The sequence below is a fragment of the Erinaceus europaeus genome, chromosome 7 (genome assembly GCF_950295315.1).
Source record: "Erinaceus europaeus chromosome 7, mEriEur2.1, whole genome shotgun sequence".
NCBI lineage: Eukaryota > Metazoa > Chordata > Mammalia > Eulipotyphla > Erinaceidae > Erinaceus > Erinaceus europaeus.
Genome location: NC_080168.1, coordinates 15,253,418 through 15,269,993, shown reverse-complemented (window position 1 = coordinate 15,269,993; position 16,576 = coordinate 15,253,418). Strand labels below are relative to the sequence as shown.

General features: G+C 46.2%; 1 protein-coding gene and 1 pseudogene across 4 annotated transcripts in view; both read right to left on the bottom strand.

The window, feature by feature from the left end:
- The window catches only part of NHEJ1 (non-homologous end joining factor 1), a 131,234-nt gene that overhangs the window by 63,837 nt on the left and 50,821 nt on the right, over window positions 1-16,576 (bottom strand). Inside the window, exon 6 of one of the 4 annotated variants that reach the window (XM_060193869.1) lies at window positions 7,848-8,103. The exons of the other annotated variants lie outside the window; for them this stretch is intronic. Within the exon in view, the coding sequence (XP_060049852.1) occupies window positions 7,900-8,103 (204 nt within the window). The 3' untranslated portion in view covers window positions 7,848-7,899. Of the gene's footprint in view, window positions 1-7,847; window positions 8,104-16,576 lie in introns of those variants that run through there. 4 annotated transcript variants of the gene reach the window in all.
- On the bottom strand, window positions 2,088-2,878 carry LOC103110590 (10 kDa heat shock protein, mitochondrial-like; annotated as a pseudogene).

Sequence of the window (16,576 nt, the reverse complement as noted above, 5' to 3'; positions counted from 1 at the left end):
GACCTGGGTTTGAGCCCCCATTCCCACCTGCAGGAGGGACACTTCAAGAGCAGTGAAGCGGGTTTGCAGGTGTCTTTTTCTCTTTCCTTCACTACGTCCTCCTCCCCTTTCAATTTCTCTCTGTCCTACCCAATACAAATAAAAAAAAATAATGATGGCCACCAGGAGAGGGATTCATAGTGCAGGCACCAGCCCCAGTGATAACCCTGGTGGTAATAAAAAAATAATAGTATTCCTTCTTCATGTTTCTTTTTTTTTTAAATTTATTTATTTATTAATGTTTTACATTCAACAGTAAATACAATAGTTTGTACATGCATAACATTTCTCAGTTTCAGTTTTCCATATAACAATACAACCCCCACTAGGTCCTCTGAAGGACCTGTATTCTCCCCCAAATGCACCCACCCCAGAGTCTTTTACTTTGGTGCAATACGCCAATTCCAGTTCAGGTTCTACTTGTGTTTTCTCTTCTGATCTTGCTTTTCAGCTTCTGCCTGAGAGTGAGATCATCCCATATTCATCCTTCTGACTTACTTCAATTGACATGAATTTTTCAAGGTCCATCCAAATTGGCTGAAAATGGTGAAGTCACCATTTTTTATAGCTGAGTAGTATTCCATTGTGTATATATACCACAACTTGCTCAGCCACTCATCTGTTGTTGGACACCTGGCTTGCTTCCAGGTTTTGGCTATTACAAATTGCGCTGCTATGAACACAGGTAGACACAAATCTTTTTGGATTAGTGTGTTGGGTTCCTTAGGATCTATCCCCAGGAAAGGAATTGCAGGGTCATAGGGTAGGTCCATTTCTGGCCTTCTGAGAGTTCTCCAGACTGCTCTCCACAGAGGTTGGACCAATCTACATTCCCACCAGCAGTGTAGGAGGGTTCCTTGGACCCCACAACCTCTCCAGCATTTGTGGCAGCCATTTTTTGTTTTTTATTTTTTTATTGGCTAGGACAGAGAAAAATTAAGAAAGGAGAGGAAGACAGAGAGGGAGAGAGCAAGGTAGGCACCTGCAGACCTGCTTCACCACTTGTGAAGTGACCCCCCTGCAGGTAGGGAGCAGAGGGCTCGAACTGGGATCCTTGAATGGGTCCTTGCACTTCACAGTATATGCACTTAACCCAGTGCACCACCGCTCACCCCCCACCCCCAGTGTGTTCTCTCTGTGTGTGTGTGTCTCTCTCTCACTAATAAAGAAAGAGGTGCTTAAAATAAAAATAAAGCCCATCCCTTCCATGGTCAGCTTCTTCAGACCTCAACGATGTACAGATGTACAGATCCTTAGCTGAAAGTGTGTCAGGGGACCTGGATTGACAGCTTCAATTACATGCAAGAGTCTTCCCAAACGCCACCTCAGGAAGTATGTGGGCCTCCAGAAAAAGGACTGTCATCTGGCAGAAGCAGGAGAAGCATCTGATCGGCCCAGTGTCAGTGAATGGAGGGGAGCAGAGAGCTAACCACAGGCTCTCAGGCAAGCCAGGTCCTCTCCCTCCCTCACTCTCTAATGTTTCCAAGCAGGACTACACCACTCCTGTCATTAAGGAAAGAATCTTACAGAATTCTAAGAAGGGAGTTTCCAAAGCTCCCATGGTAACATTCTAGTAGGTCAAAATAATAATAATAATAAATAATAATAATAATATCTGTGCTTCAAATATATCCTTGTTGCCACAATACAAGTTATCCTTTCTTGCAATAGCTTGGATGACTTACAGAAAAACTATGCTGATGCTTCCTATTTATAAGAGTAAGGGGCTGGGCAGTGTTGCCCCCAATTACCATGTGCAAGGGTCTGAGTTCAAGTCCCTGGACCTCATGAGTGGTGAAGCAGTGCTGCAGATGTCTCTCTCTTTCCCTGTCTATCTCCCCCTTACCTCTCAACTTCTCTCTGTCCAATCAAACTTTAAAAAGCTAAAGAAAGAATTACCACTCAATATACTCTTTTAAGCAAATCATTCCACTTTCTTTTTTCCTTCCTTCCTTCCTTCCTTCCTTCCTTCCTTCCTTCCTTCCTTTCTTTTTTTACTTGAGCGCTCATCTCTGGCTTATGATGGTGCAAGGGAACTAAACCTGAGGCCTGGGAGCCTTAGGCATGATAGTCTGTTTACATATCCATTATGCTATCTCTCCCCACCCTCAAATCATTCTATTTTTCTTGGAATTTCATTCATAAATTTTTTTATTCCAAGCCAACTATTGAAGTCTTAATTTTTCTTTTCTTTTCTTTATTTCTCTTATTAATTTATTTATTTAAGAAGGAAAACCAGAGTATCACTCTGGCACATGCAATGCCTGCGATCAAACTTGAGACCTCGAGTGTACTGAAAGTCACTCTACCCACTGATCTACTTCCCAGGTCACAAAGTTCGATTTTATTTATTTTATTTTTTGCCTTTATATATTTTATTTGAAGTAATTATGTCAGTACAGTGAAACTAAATGTAAGACACTGGATGTCATTAGTCTAGATTAGTTTATTATAAAAGAGAGACGTGGAAATTATTTACATGATGAAAGATTTCAGAACTTCACTGGAATGAAGCAGCTTCACATGATGCCACTTGAATAGTGATTTCAGTCGACATACTTTCCAAGAATATCACCATCTCTAAATAAGAAACAACATTTGTCATCTACAACCACTCTGGTGCCTCCATGTTCTGGCAAAACTTTATCTCCAACATTCATACCAACTGGTTTAATCTCTCTACTCTTTCCTTGAGAGCTGGTTCCAACCACTACTACTGTTGCTCCCAACATTTTCCTGGAAGCATGATGCCTCCTTTAGTTATAGTTTCCACTGCACTCCTTTCAACTAACACTCAGTCAAAGAGAGAAAGAAAGTTCCTAGATGCCTGTCCCGTCATGACTCTGACCCTTGCAAGCCATACTCCACTTTGGAATAGCAGCCAGAGAAGAGACCAGCAGGACACGTGAAGACAGACAAAGTCCTAATCTGTTTAAGGACCCAGGCACCTTTCAGACACAATGTCAAAATGCCACAAGGACGAGCAGTGCTAAGTCTGATAGAAGGAGGGTCTTGGGGGGTCTCAGGCTCTTCTCTGAATTACAGAATCTGGAATCATATTCACGTTTTTAAATGCACAAACTATGCCAATGACTATATTGAAGTTGATATCTGTTACTAGTTATATCTAACAGGACAAAAAGAAAGGGGTTTTCCTACTTAGGAAGTAGGTTACTTTAAAGGAAAGATGTTGTATGCTTTAAATTGGGTTGTTTTAGCTCCCCCCCCGCCAAAAAAATTGGTTCAGTCCTGCTAGCTTTGCGGGGCCCTCTTGTCCCCGCCCCAAGGAACCGGGACAGAGTTCCAGAGTTCCAGAGTTAGAGAGTTTCAGAGTTCGAGAGTTCTTGGCGCCGCCGCGGGGGAAAGAGGCAGCAGAGTTCTGTTTGGTGATTAGTTTGGTTTAGTTTATGAATCGTTGTTCTTGAATAAAGAAATACAGCTTCCCTGCCCAGCCGTATGTCTCTGGTCGTCTCTGTTACCCGCCCGTGAAGCTAGCCCGGCCAGCTGGAGCCTCCGAATTTTAACAACAGAAACCATACTAAATAAGATACTGATCGGGCATACCATACATGAGGCCAGGGGTGTGAGCCCTAACACCACACAGAAGAACCAAGGATGGCACTGGAGAAACTCTAGCTTGAGTGCACATGTAACAATTGCACAGGCTCTGGGTTTGAGTCCCCAGTCCCCACCTACAGGGGGAAAGCTTTGTGAGTGGTGAAGCACATCTACAGATGTCTGTCTCCCTCTCTATTTCCTCTACCCTCTCAGTTTTTGGCTTTCTCTATCCAATAAATAGAGATGATAATAGTATTTTTTTTAAAAAAGAAATTCCATAAATTGTGAGAGAATACTATAGTGTCTCTGTCAGTCTCTTCCTCTCTTTTTCCCCTTCTCTCCCTCCCTCAAAAAAAAAAAAATTAAGGAACAGTAAACTGAGCCAGGAGACCACTCAGTGATATCACACATGCACACGACCCCAGTTCATTCTCCAGTGACACATTTTAAAAGCAGCAGTAATAAGCTAGGGGGCAGCTAAAGCTTCCACCAAGAGAAGGAAAAGCCAGGGTGGGAAGCAGGAGACCCAGAAGGGAGTATTTGGAAGGGTAGTATGTCTCTGGGGGGGAGGGTAATTCAACGAGTCCCAGGAAATTCTCCTGCTTTTCCCAGAGGCTCATCCTCCCTTGGGGAGCCCACTGGGAATCCTCCCCATGTTCTCCTACAGGGGGTGACATCCTCAGCTATCCATGCTCTGCTGTCACCTCACACGGTGTGTGTGAGTGCATGGAGTCATTGCTCCTCTCCCCCATAAGCCCTAGCGTGTGGGAGTCACGTCCATTACTTTGTGTTCCTAGCACTCAGTAAGCACTGGATAAGGCCCATTTGCTGCCTCCCTGTAGCACCTTGAGAGTGAGCGGGAATCCAAGGCTTTTCAATGAACGCTGCATAAGGGCAGCAGTGTGAACACAGCCCTCCAGCCCTGCTCCACCAAGTGGTCAGGCCAGGTCAGGATGTTGCCGTAAAAACTCCTTCTCTGCTCTTGGCCTAGACATTTACTCTCAAGGTTTGTCTCCTCCTCCTCCTTCTCCTCTTCTTCTTCCTCCCCCTCCTCCTTCAGAGACTCCAGGAAACTGGGTGAGTTTTAAGTTCTAGAAACTAGAACTAGAAATCATTCCTCTTTCCTCCCAGTCGAAGGCCTAAAGGAAGAAGGCAGAGCCCTCATGAATATGGATAAGCTTCTGCGGTTCCATGAATATTAACAACACCCTGTGGCTTTCGGGAACAGCGGCCCAGCTAGAAGGTCTAATATTAACCTTGGCGAAGCCCAAAAGGTGGGAAGAGAATATACCATATGGTTCCACGGGGAGCAGAGAGCGGATGGCAGTCTGGTTTGGGGGTTGGTCCCTGGGAAAACACTGGGCCCAAAGGCAGTTAAGAAAGGACTAAGCATTGTGCCGGCGTCCCTGGCACTGGGGGCTCCCGTAGGCTGCTACCCAGACAGCTGAGAAATCCCCAACCCTCAAGCTTTGCACAAGCTCGTTTACGAACACAAAGGAATGACAGAGAGGAGGGGGAGGGTCAAAATCAGGTCTCACTGGACAAAAAGCAAAATCAGTCAGGCAACAGAAGCCTCAGCTAGGCAACAGACTATACCTCTGACAGGTCACATAGTGGTGACGACTACAGACTGGAGTTTCACTCCTGTGAAATGAGCAGAGAAGAACAGGAGAAAGAGAGACAGAGAGAGACACAGAGAGAGAGACCACAGCTCTGAAGCTTCCTTCAACGAGGTGGAGGCCAGGCTTGAACCTGGGTCACAAGTATGGCAAAGTATCCTTCATTTGAGAGAGAGACAGAGAGAGGGAGAGACACCACAGCACTGCTCCAGCACCCAGGGAGCTCCCACTCATGCTGTCCATGATGCCCCCACGTGGTACTGGGGTTCCAATCCAGGATCTTGCACTTGGAAAGACACAGGTTTCACCATACATCTCCTGACCTGGGAATGAGGTTCAGCCCCAGAGACATCAGAGAGAATGACAAGTGTCATTAAAAAAATAAATACAAGGGGACCAGCAGCAGTGCAGGGGGTTAAATGCACATGGTGCAAAGCATAAGGATCGATGTAAGGATCCTGGTTTGAGCCTCTAGCTCCCCACCTGCAAGTGGGGGTTGCATCACAGGCAGTGAAGCAGGTCTGCAGGTGTCTATCTTTCTCAGGGAGTCAGGCAGTAGCGCAGCGGGTTAAGCGCAGGTGGTGCAAGGACCGGCATAAGGATCCCAGTTCGAGCCCCTGGCTCCCCACCTGCAGGGGAGTCGATTCACAATTGGTGAAGCAGGTCTGAAGGTATCTGTCTTTCTCTCCCCCTCTCTGTCTTCCCCTCCTCTCTCAATTTCTCTCTGTCCTGTCCAACAACAACAATAACCACCATGATAAAACAACAAGGGCAATAAATAAATATTTAAAAAATTAAAGTAAATACATACATAAACAAATGGGCTCAGGAGATAACTCAGCAGTGAGCACAGGCCCTCCATGTGGGAGGCCCTGGATTTGATCCCTGGGAGCACCAGAGACTGAAAATGGGTGAGAACTGGGGAGATAGCATAAAGGTTCTGTACAAAGACTTTTGTGCTTGAGGGTCCAAAATCATAGGTTCAATCCCTTACACCACCATAAGCCAGAGCTGAGCAGTTCTCTGATATCTGTCTCTCTCCCTCTTTCTCTACATCTCTATCTCACTAAAATAAAATATATTTTAAAATCTGGGTAAACTCCATGGTTGGTGGCATAATGTCTCTCTCCCCTTCCATCTGTGTGTGCATCTCTCTCTCTCTCTCCCTCTCTCTCTCTCACACACACACACACACACACACAAATAAGGAATTAAAATTGGGCTAGAGAGGTGACTCAGTTGTATCACACATGTGAGAGACCTTGGGTTGGTTCATCCCCTGGTACAGCATAATAGACAGACAGACAGACAGACAGATAGACAGGCAGACAGACAGACAGACAGCACAGTGACTCAGAGATAAGCAAAGAAACCCCTGACTGGCCCTGGGTCTAAATTCAAACCTACTTGTGTGCCACAGGACAGCACTAGGGAAAGGCAGGCTAAGTGGCCTCAAGTAGCTGGTGGATTTGATGCTGAGAAGAAGGTTCCTGCTGTCCTCACACTCCAGGACCAACTGTACCTTGAACTAGAAAAGCACCTCTTCACACACACCCCTCCCTTGCCTGGTCCCACTCAGAGGCCCTGACCCTTCAAGGTCTGTGTGGAAGGGGGGGTGTCTGTCTGGAAATCAACCCAGCCCCCCCACACACACACTCACAGGGAACAGAGGGCCCTATGGCCTGGCCCTCGCTGAGGTGGTGAGAGGCCACACCTAGGAAGCGGGTGGGGGCCGCTCACCGGAGCTCTGTCCCCGTCACACAATTACCATATTATGTAGCTCTAATAAAAAGAAATACTTGAAGTTTTATGGGTGCCATATAATAAAGTATTTATAGAATCTGGGGGGGGCAGGGGTGGGGAGGGATGGAGGGAGAATGGCAAAAGGCGGAATCAGAATTGTTAGCCAGCCCCCACCCCCCTAGTTGAGGGGACTCCCAGGACCCATCACACAGGTCAGCTCCCAAGCTGGCAGCTGAGATATTAGGCCAAATGACAGGGCTCGCTTTCTCTAGCCATCTGTCCCCCAATTTTCCTGGGCATCAGACAGATAAGAAACAGAGGGAATGGGAAGCCAGGGACATGAGCAGAGCAGAGGAGAGGGGACATTGAAGGAATGGGTGGAATGTGAGCTTTGGAACTTTCCAGTAGTCTGAGGCTAAACTTCCTGCCTGCCATCGGAAGTACCTGAGTCTTGACAAATGCTGAAACAGGGGTGTCTATCACTTGCCCACTACCCCATGTTCCCCCAACCACAGCCTCCATTTGCCACCAGAACGAGAGAAGAGTGTCACCCCCCACCCCAACCACCACAGCCTCTCTCACCCGCTTCCCACAGCCACAATCACACACACACACACACACACACACACACACACACACACACCACTGCTCCTCCCCATTGGGCACTGTGTGAAGGATCCTGGGAACCGTCCCAACACATCCAAGATAAAAACTTTTTCCCTCCAGAGTTGACAACCCTTTTTAACATTTCAAAAATGTTTTTTATTACCCAGAAAGTTGCCCCAAAGAAAGTGAGTGAGTGAGAGCAAGGGCTGTGGCGTTATTACAGAGGAGACTGAAAACAGAACAAATATAGAGCTGCTTTATTACAAGGCAGCATGGGGCTGGTGGCTGGCAGATTACAGGGACACTCCCCAGACCTCGGGGGCCAGCCCAGACCTCATACAGGCCAGGCGTGAGCTGCTCTGGGCCGAGGGGTGACTGGATCCAAGGACCCTGGACCCCTGCAGATCCCAGTCCAGGAGAAGATCCCTGTCTTGGCTGGAGGGCAGGAGGGAGAGAGAACACAAGAGTCACAGACGAGCTTGGTGCAGAGCCTCAGAGCCATCTTCTCCGGGGAAAGGCAGCAGGCAGGTTTGGGCTCCTTGAAACCAACAGACATCAAATTGCAAATTGAAAACGAACAAACAAGAAAAACCAAGAATAACAGCACCAGACTTGCATGCTTGAGGCCTGGGGCCCCAGGTTAAAAATCCCCAGCACAATCATAAGCTAGAGCTGAGTAGTGCTCTGTTCTCTCATATCCATCCATCTCTCTGCCTCCCTCTCTGTTTCTCTCATAAAAATAAATAAATCTTTCAAAGACTATGTGGCCTGGGAGGTGGCTAGTACAGTGGATAGAGCATGAAGTCCCAAGTTTGATTTCCAGCACTGCATATGCCAGAGTAATGCTCTGACCTCTCCTTCTCTCTCTACCTACCTATCCTGTGAAGTAAGTAAATCTAAAAAGAAAAAACTAAACAACAAAAATGCCAGAGCTAGCAAGTGGGTGCCTGCTTTGTCATGGGACACCTGGATGTTGTGTCAACCATCATTCCCTCTCTTCCTCGGTCTTGGTCTCTATCTGAAAAAGCTGGCCTGGAACAGTGAAGATTGGAAAAGCAAAAATTAAAAATTTGTTTTTTTTTTAAAGAACAAATTGAGAGATGTCAAATCTATATACACATCAAGGCTTGTGCAGAGTGAGAAAAAATGGTCTAGGGAGGGGGGAGAGGGAGGAAGGGGAGGGCAGCCTGGGTGACTAAAGCCACCCACGCATCTTACACATCAGGTCACAGAAGGAGACAGTGGGGAAATCCACAAGAGCTCTCTTCTGGGCTCCAGGCACACGGTGTCCCTTCCTGGGTGAGTCACATCGGGGTCTCCTTCAGCCCCCCTGACCCATGCAGTGAGGGCCTCTTTATGAGGAGACACACCGCCGGCCTCCTCCTCCTCCAGGCTGGTTGCATCACTGGCCTCCACACTCCCTCCCGCCCACCTCTTTCCAGCCGGCCACCACACAAAAGGATCTTGTCTTGTGGTCCCTGTCCTCCTTTTATCTGGCCTCCAAAACTACTGTCACCTTGGCCCTGAATCACTCCCCAGGAGACACTGGGAAAACACCGCTGGACAAAGGATGTCTGGGTCCCGCACGGAGACAACTGACCACTCCCCGCTGCTGTGACAAGTGGTCCCATCCAGAGGACAGTCCCGAGGAGTGACCATGAAGCAGCTTTGTGGTCAGTCCTGCCTCTGGGGCACACCAACACCCTCCAGATCCCAAGTCCTAAAGGACTGCAAGGGCCTAGCCAGTTCTGACGCCTCGACCCGCCTACCTCATAGTTGAGAAATTGCTCAAGTTGGAAGATAGGCGACGTCTAGCAAGGAGATGCACCCCTTTGCACCATCTAGTTCTGTTCTCACCGCACTGGACTGTCCTGTTCTCTAGGAGAGGCCCCAGGGGAAATAGTCTGGCAACTGAAAATGTCAGCCTTTCTCAGATCCTGCTCCAAGAGTGAGGATTCCCCTCCTGCTGGGGCTCATTTCCATGTCTCTCTTTTTTTTTTCTTTCCTTGACCTTCCATGTAAGGATGCTCCACTTTGGGGCTTGGCCATTTTGCTGTAATTTCAGGCCTGTACTTCAGTGGGCAGACTTACAGTCACAGGAAGGCTTCTCCCTCTGCAAGGAGCCTCCTTCCTCAAATATATTTCATTAGCACAGGGCCTTGGAGCAAGTATTCAAGAAAGTCAGACTGCTTTGACAGGTGGGACTCAGACTCACAAATGCCTCAAAGCCATCTCTTCCCAGCTGTCTCCCCTGAAGTGGACTTTGTGGATTAAAAATAAACAACAGCCACATCAGTTTGCTCTTTTGTCTCAGGCTTTTGTTATCCGAGAAGGTGATCGATATCTTTGTCTTGAGTTATATATTCAGGGAAGCTTGATCCTTTCATCAGGGAGCTGTGAGAGCACGAAAGCAAGTAACAAAGGCAGAAATATTCTGCAGAGGTTGAGAGAGAGAGAGGTGACCAGGTAGGACATGTGCTTTGCCAAATATGCAGCCCAGATCTGAGTCCCATGAAATCTGTGGGGAAGCTTCAGAGCTGTAGTGTTCCTCTCCTTCTCTATCTGAATGGGGGTGGGGGAATCAGCTTGGGAAGCAGTGAAATCACATAGTCCTGGCTCCACCAAAAAAAAAAAAAAAGGAAAGAAATTCTCTGTAGAATGCTTAACCCCACAAATCAGACAAGTTTGACCCAAGTAGTAAAAACCCCACCCTTGAGGAACTTACCGTGGGGGGCAGTGGGGTAGGTAAAAATAAAAAAAGTTACTATATAGAATTGATGTGGCTTTTGATAGAACAAATCAAGTCACAGAAAAGGAGGGTAACGAAACCAATGGAGCAGGACAAACTCCCTGGAAGAAGTGCCAACACCACTGAAATCCAGCAGAGCGGGTGCAATCCAGGTGAGCAGCCTGGAGATGGCAGGAGGGGGTTTCCAGAGGGAACAGCATATGCCAAAGACTAGAGATAATGGGTTCTGGGAAGTTACAGTCCTTCACCATGACCAGTGTGTGCATCTGGGACAGGAGGGAGGGGAGCTGTGGTTTGGGGGTATGTGGGACCTAGCAGAAGAGTGAGAGGTGAAGGCAGAGAAGTGAGCAGAGGTCATATCATGAAGGGCCTTAGTGGTTTTGTTAAGGAGTCTGGGTTATGTCCCACGGGCAATGGGAAGGCAGCGTTGTCTTAAGCAGGGACCCATGGCCAGCCGCCTTCGATCGATCGCTCTCATCTGGCTTCTTTCCCTAATGGCAGATCCCTGGGGTGAGCGGGGAGTTAAAAGGAAAAGTAGCGGGCTGGGGGTAGCACAGCGGGTTAAGTGCACATTGGCACAAAGCGCAAGGACCAGCGTAAGGATCTCCACCTGCAGGGGGGGTCAGTTTATAAGTGGTGAAGCAGGTCTGCAGGTGTCTTTCTCTCTCCCTCTCTGTCTTCCCTTCCTCTCTCAATTTCTCTCTGTCCTATCCAACAACAACAACAATGGCGGTGACAACAATAACAATAAATACAACAACAAGGACAACAAAAAATGGAAAAAAATGGCCACCAGGAGCAGTGGATTCATAGTGCAGGCACGGAGCCCCAACAATAACCCTGAAGGAAAAAAAAAAAAAAAAGAAGTAGAAGCTGAGACTAGACTGGGCTTACTTCTTCTCCTTCCATTATTTTATTTATTTTTGATAAAGGCAGAGAGTAAAAGAGTCCACAGCACCAAAACTTCCTTCAATGTGGCAGAGGTCGGGCTCAAACCTGGGTCGTGTGCACGTGGCAAAGCAGCACACTAAGTGAGCCATCCCTCCATCTTTTAGCCAAATTGGAACCCAGCAGCTTCCCATTCTCCTCCTCATAAGCTGTCTCATTCTTTATGCTGTTGGCTCACTTACATCACTGGTTTACTTTCAAGTTTTCCTTCTCAGTGCCCTACTGCCACCCCAATTCTTCTCTCTGGCAAAGAAAACTCTTTGACTGCATGACAGGACCCTCCCAAGCTGCTGTCCTGTTGACCCAGGCTATGAGGCTCTTTTCCTGGTCACTACCCACCACCCCATCTCTTGATTACCCAACCAATAAGCCACATTTCTAATCCAGGGCCCGTTTCTTATCTCTCACTTGAATTCCACCAACTCTGCCAATATTTACTTTTCTCCTCAATCCTAGATCTCTCAACCTCTAAGAAACATTTTGGTCGGCCTACTAACAGAAGACCAAGATAATACTGACCAAACCCAAGATTGATCTGCATAAGAAAGGCCTCATATCTCGCTGAGAATGACAGGCTAGTAAATTAACTCTATGGGACACATCCACCCCTTTCCTTTCTTCTTTGCCCCATTAAGCCACCTAGAGCTGCAGGTAAGGCTTAGAGTCAATACCATCTAGAGGAAAGGCATCATGATCGTTAACTTTATCTCTTGGCCTCACCACTTAACCTTAGAAGCACAGCCTTGGTGCTGAGAAAGAGACCTTCGGTCCTCTGCTCCCACCTCCCACCCCAGCACCAGAGCCCTCGGGCATGACTTCGCAAGTCAGCTCAGACTATTTCTTACTGCCTGAAATTTCTTTAAGAAAGGACAAGAATGGATGTTTAAGAAACTGCCATTTCTACAGTATGGGTGGACTTTGAAGACATTATGCTAAGTGAAATAAGATGAGTGGCATATGATCTGGCTTACATGGAGGAGAGAAAGAAAGAAGGAAGAAAGGAAAGAGGGAGGGATACAGAGAGAAAGTAAAGAAGGAAAAAGTGAAGGAAAGAGGAATAAAGGGAGGGAGGAGAAAGAGAGAAAAAACAGAAAGGCCCAAGCTCATAGAGCTCAGAGAGGAGAATCATGGCTACAAGAGGCATGGGTAGAAGGCCAGTAAAATGGGTGAAAGTGGCCACAGTTATAAAAATCAGTAAGTCTGGTGGTCCGGGAGATAGTGCAGTGGCTAAGCACTAAACTCTCAAGTATGAGGTCCTGAGTTCATCCCTGGCAGCACATTTACCAGAGTGATATGTAGTTCTTTCTCTCTCTCCTCCTATCTTTCTCATTAATAAATAAATAAAATCTTAAAAAAAAAAATCAGTAAGTCCGGGTGTGCAATGTACAGCGTGGTGACTATAGTTAATAACACTGTGTTGAGGGACCAGGATATAGCTCACCCAGTAAAGTACACACTTTGCCACTCACAAAGACCTGGTTCTGTGCCCCCACCCCCAACACTACAAGGGAGCAAGTACCATGTACAGCTTCCCCAAAGGGGGCAGTTCTATGAATGGTGGAGTGGTGCTGTGGTATCTCTCTTCTCTATCTCTCTCTCTGCATCTCTGTCTACCTGAAATTAAAATAAGGAAGTTAAAAAGAAGAAGGAGGAGAAAGAGAAGAAGGGGAGGAAGGAGTCGTCCACCTGAAACAGTGGAATCATGCAGGCATTAAGAGGCCCGCAGCAAAACATAATAAATAAGCCATATTTGAAAACAGGGATTAAGTGGGGGCTGGGCAGTGGCACACCTAGTTCCAAGCATATGTCTTTTTTTTATAAAAAGAGATTAATTCACTTATGTTTAAATTGGGAGAGGAGGAATCATAGCTCTGATCTAAACCTCCTGCCCCCCTTCACTCACATGCTATTTAGCAGATATCCTTTGAAACCCCTCTTGTGCTTCCTTCTACAAAGTGGACCCCAAAAGGCATGCTGGAGGAGCCTCTGCTCAGAGACACATTACTGTGATCCCTGATGTCACTCCTGTTGTGTTTTCTGTGCTTGTCAGGAAATGTTCCACAACGACAGTTAGTCTGCATCTCTGAAGGCAGCTCATGTTAATAGCAGAAATTTCCAGTATTTATAAGATGGAGAACACTGTATTTTTTTAAATTTCTTTATTGGAGGATTAATGTATTACATTCAACAGTAAATACAATAGTTTGTACATGCATAACATTTTTCAGTTTTCCACATAACAATACAACCCCCCTAGGTCCTCTGTCATCCTTTTTGGACCTGTATTCTCTCCACCCGCCCCAGAGTCTTTTACGTTGGTGCAATACACCAACTCCAGTTCAGGTTCTACTTGTGTTTTCTCTCCTGATCTTGTTTTTCAACTTCTGCCTGAGAGTGAGATCATCCCATATTCATCCTTCTGTTTCTGACTTATTTCACTCAACATGATTTTTTCAAGGTCCATCCAAGATCGGCTGAAAACGGTGAAGTCACCATTTTTAATACCTGAGTAGTATTCCATTGTGTATATAGACCACAACTTGCTCAGCCACTCATCTGTTGTTGGACACCTGGGTTGCTTCCAGGTTTTGGCTATTACAAATTGCACTGCTATGAACATAGGTATACACAAATCTTTTTGGATGGGTGTGTTGAGTTCCTTAGGATATATCCCCAGGAGAGAAATTGCAGGATCATAGGGTAGGTCCATTTCTAGCCTTCTGAGAGTTCTCCAGACTGTTCTCCACAGAGGTTGGACCAATTTACATTCCCACCAGCAGTGAAGGAGGGTTCCTCTGACAACACAACCTCTCCAGCATTTGCTGCTGTTACCTTTTCTGATGTATGACATTCTCACAGGAGTGAAGTGGTATCTCATTGTTATCTTTATTTGCATTTCTCTGACAATCAAAGACTTGAAGCATTTTTTCATGTATTTCTCAGCCTTTTGGATCTCTTCTGTGGTGAATATTCTGTCCATGTCCTCTCCCCATTTTTGAGTGGGGTCATTTGTTTTCTTGTTGTTGAGTTTGATGAGCTCTTTATATATTTTGGTTATTAAACTCTTGTCTGATGTATGGCATGTAAAGATCTCCCATTGTGTGAAGGGTCTCTTTGTTTGGGTATTGGTTTCTTTTGCTGTGCAGAAATTTTTTAATTTGATGTAGACCCATAGGTTTATACTTGCCTTAGTCTTCTTTGTAATGAAATTCATTTTATTGAAGATCTTTTTAAAATTTATGCAGAAAAGAGTTCTGCCAATATTTTCCTCTAAGTATCTGATAGTTTCTGGTCTAACATCCAGGAGAACATTGTATTCTGTAAGAATCCTACAAGGTGGGCAGGTTGGGGAGAGAGCATAATGGTTCTGCAAAAAGACTTTCAATGCCTGAAACTCCAAGTTCCCAAGTTCAGTCCACAGCACCACCATAAGTCAGAGCTGAGAACTGTTGGGCACACATGTTACTATGTGCAAGGACACAGGTTCAAGCCCCTGATCCCCACCTGAAGGGGGAAAGCTTCACAAGCAATGATGCAGTGAAGGAGGTGTCTCTGTTTTTCTCTCCCTCTCTATCTCCCTTTCCCCCTCTCAATTTCTGTGTCTATCCAATAAATAAACAAATTGAAAGTTGGTAGTATACCTCATATCTCATCACACACACACACACAAAAAGTAATTTGATCCCATATATGAATCAGACTTGTTTTGGTGATCATTTTGTAATCTGTGCAAATATTGAGACCTGTGCACACCCAGATTTAATATAAAGGCACATTCATATCATTGCTGAATGTTCCCATATATGTTCTAATCACAGTGCTGTGTGACAAATAAACCTTGAAAGGCCTTTTTTTCTTTATCCTCACTGAGCAGGTTTAGGACAGGCCACCTACATTCAATAAGGAGTAACTCAAACTAAGTCTTAACATGTTTTTTTTTTTTTAACTTTTTCTGAAGTTCCTTTTTTTTTTTTAGTGTTTTATTATCTTTATTTATTTATTGGATAGAGACCATCAGAAATTAAGAGTCCAGGGGGAGATAGTGAAGAAGAGAGACAGAAAGACACCCGCAGCCCTACTTCATCGCTCATGAAGCCTTCCCCTTGCAGGTAGGGACCGGGGACTTGAACCTGGGTCCTTGCGCATTGTAACATGTGAACTCAAGCAGGTGCACCACCACCCGGCCCAAGTCTTAACATTCTAGAACAAAACCATTCAGAGTATGACCAGCAAAATGGTTCTGGTCTGGAAGACCTTAGCTACCACCCATGATGTAGGAAGTATAGATGCTCAGCTAAAGGACACTCACTACTGAAGCACTCTGACATTGTTGTGACATTTAATCACAGGTCCAGGAGCCTGAGACGAAAGGGAGACCAGATGGCTTGAGTATTGCTGGTCATATTACATGTGGCATGTGTTGCTTATTAGTAAAGCCATATGTAAATGCTTTAAAAGCACAGGGGGATAGAGTAATGGTTATATATACAGACTCTCATGCCTGAGGCTTCCAGATCCCAGGTTCAGTCCTCTGTACCACCATAAGCCGGGGCTGATCAGTGCTCTGGTAAAATAGATAAATAAGGGAGTCGGTGGTAGCGCGGTGGGTTAAGCAAAGGTGGCCCAAAGCGCAAGGACCTGCCTTAAGGGTCCTGGTTCGAGCCCTCGGCTCCCCACCTGCAGGGGAGTCGCTTCACAGGCGGTAAAGTAGGTCTGCAGGTGTCTATCTTTCTCTCCCCCTCTCAGTCTTCCCCCTCCTCTCTCCATTTCTCTCTGTCCTATCTAACAACAACGACATCAATAACAACAACAATAATAACTACAACAATAAAACAAGGGCAACAAAAGGGAGTAAATAAATATATACATATATAATTAAAATAAAAAAATTAATTAATTAAAATACTTTTGAAAGCACTTTTCTAGAAGGTTCTGTAGGAAGAGCGGAGGAGGACGCTGGGAGTAGGAAGGTTAGCTCTCCTCCTCTCTCCCCTTCTAGGTAGGGCACAGAGTGGGCCTGTGGCTGAGGACAAGGGACAGGAAGCTGCTCCCACTGAGGCCTTGGCTGTGTGGGGTGAGGAGGAGGGCAGGAGTTGGCGGCCAGGTTATCAGGCGACAACAAACTCTGCCTCCAAGCACGCTCGACTTCCAGCAATGCAAGGAGCTTCCTTTGTTTGGGGAAAACAAGAGCTGGAAGAAGCCTCCCCTTGACACGTTCTTGCCTGGAGAGGAGCTCAGCCAGACCTGACACACAAACAGGACAGTCTCGTCAGTGACCACAGCCAGCCCCCTGACCACAGCCCCTGTTTGCCTT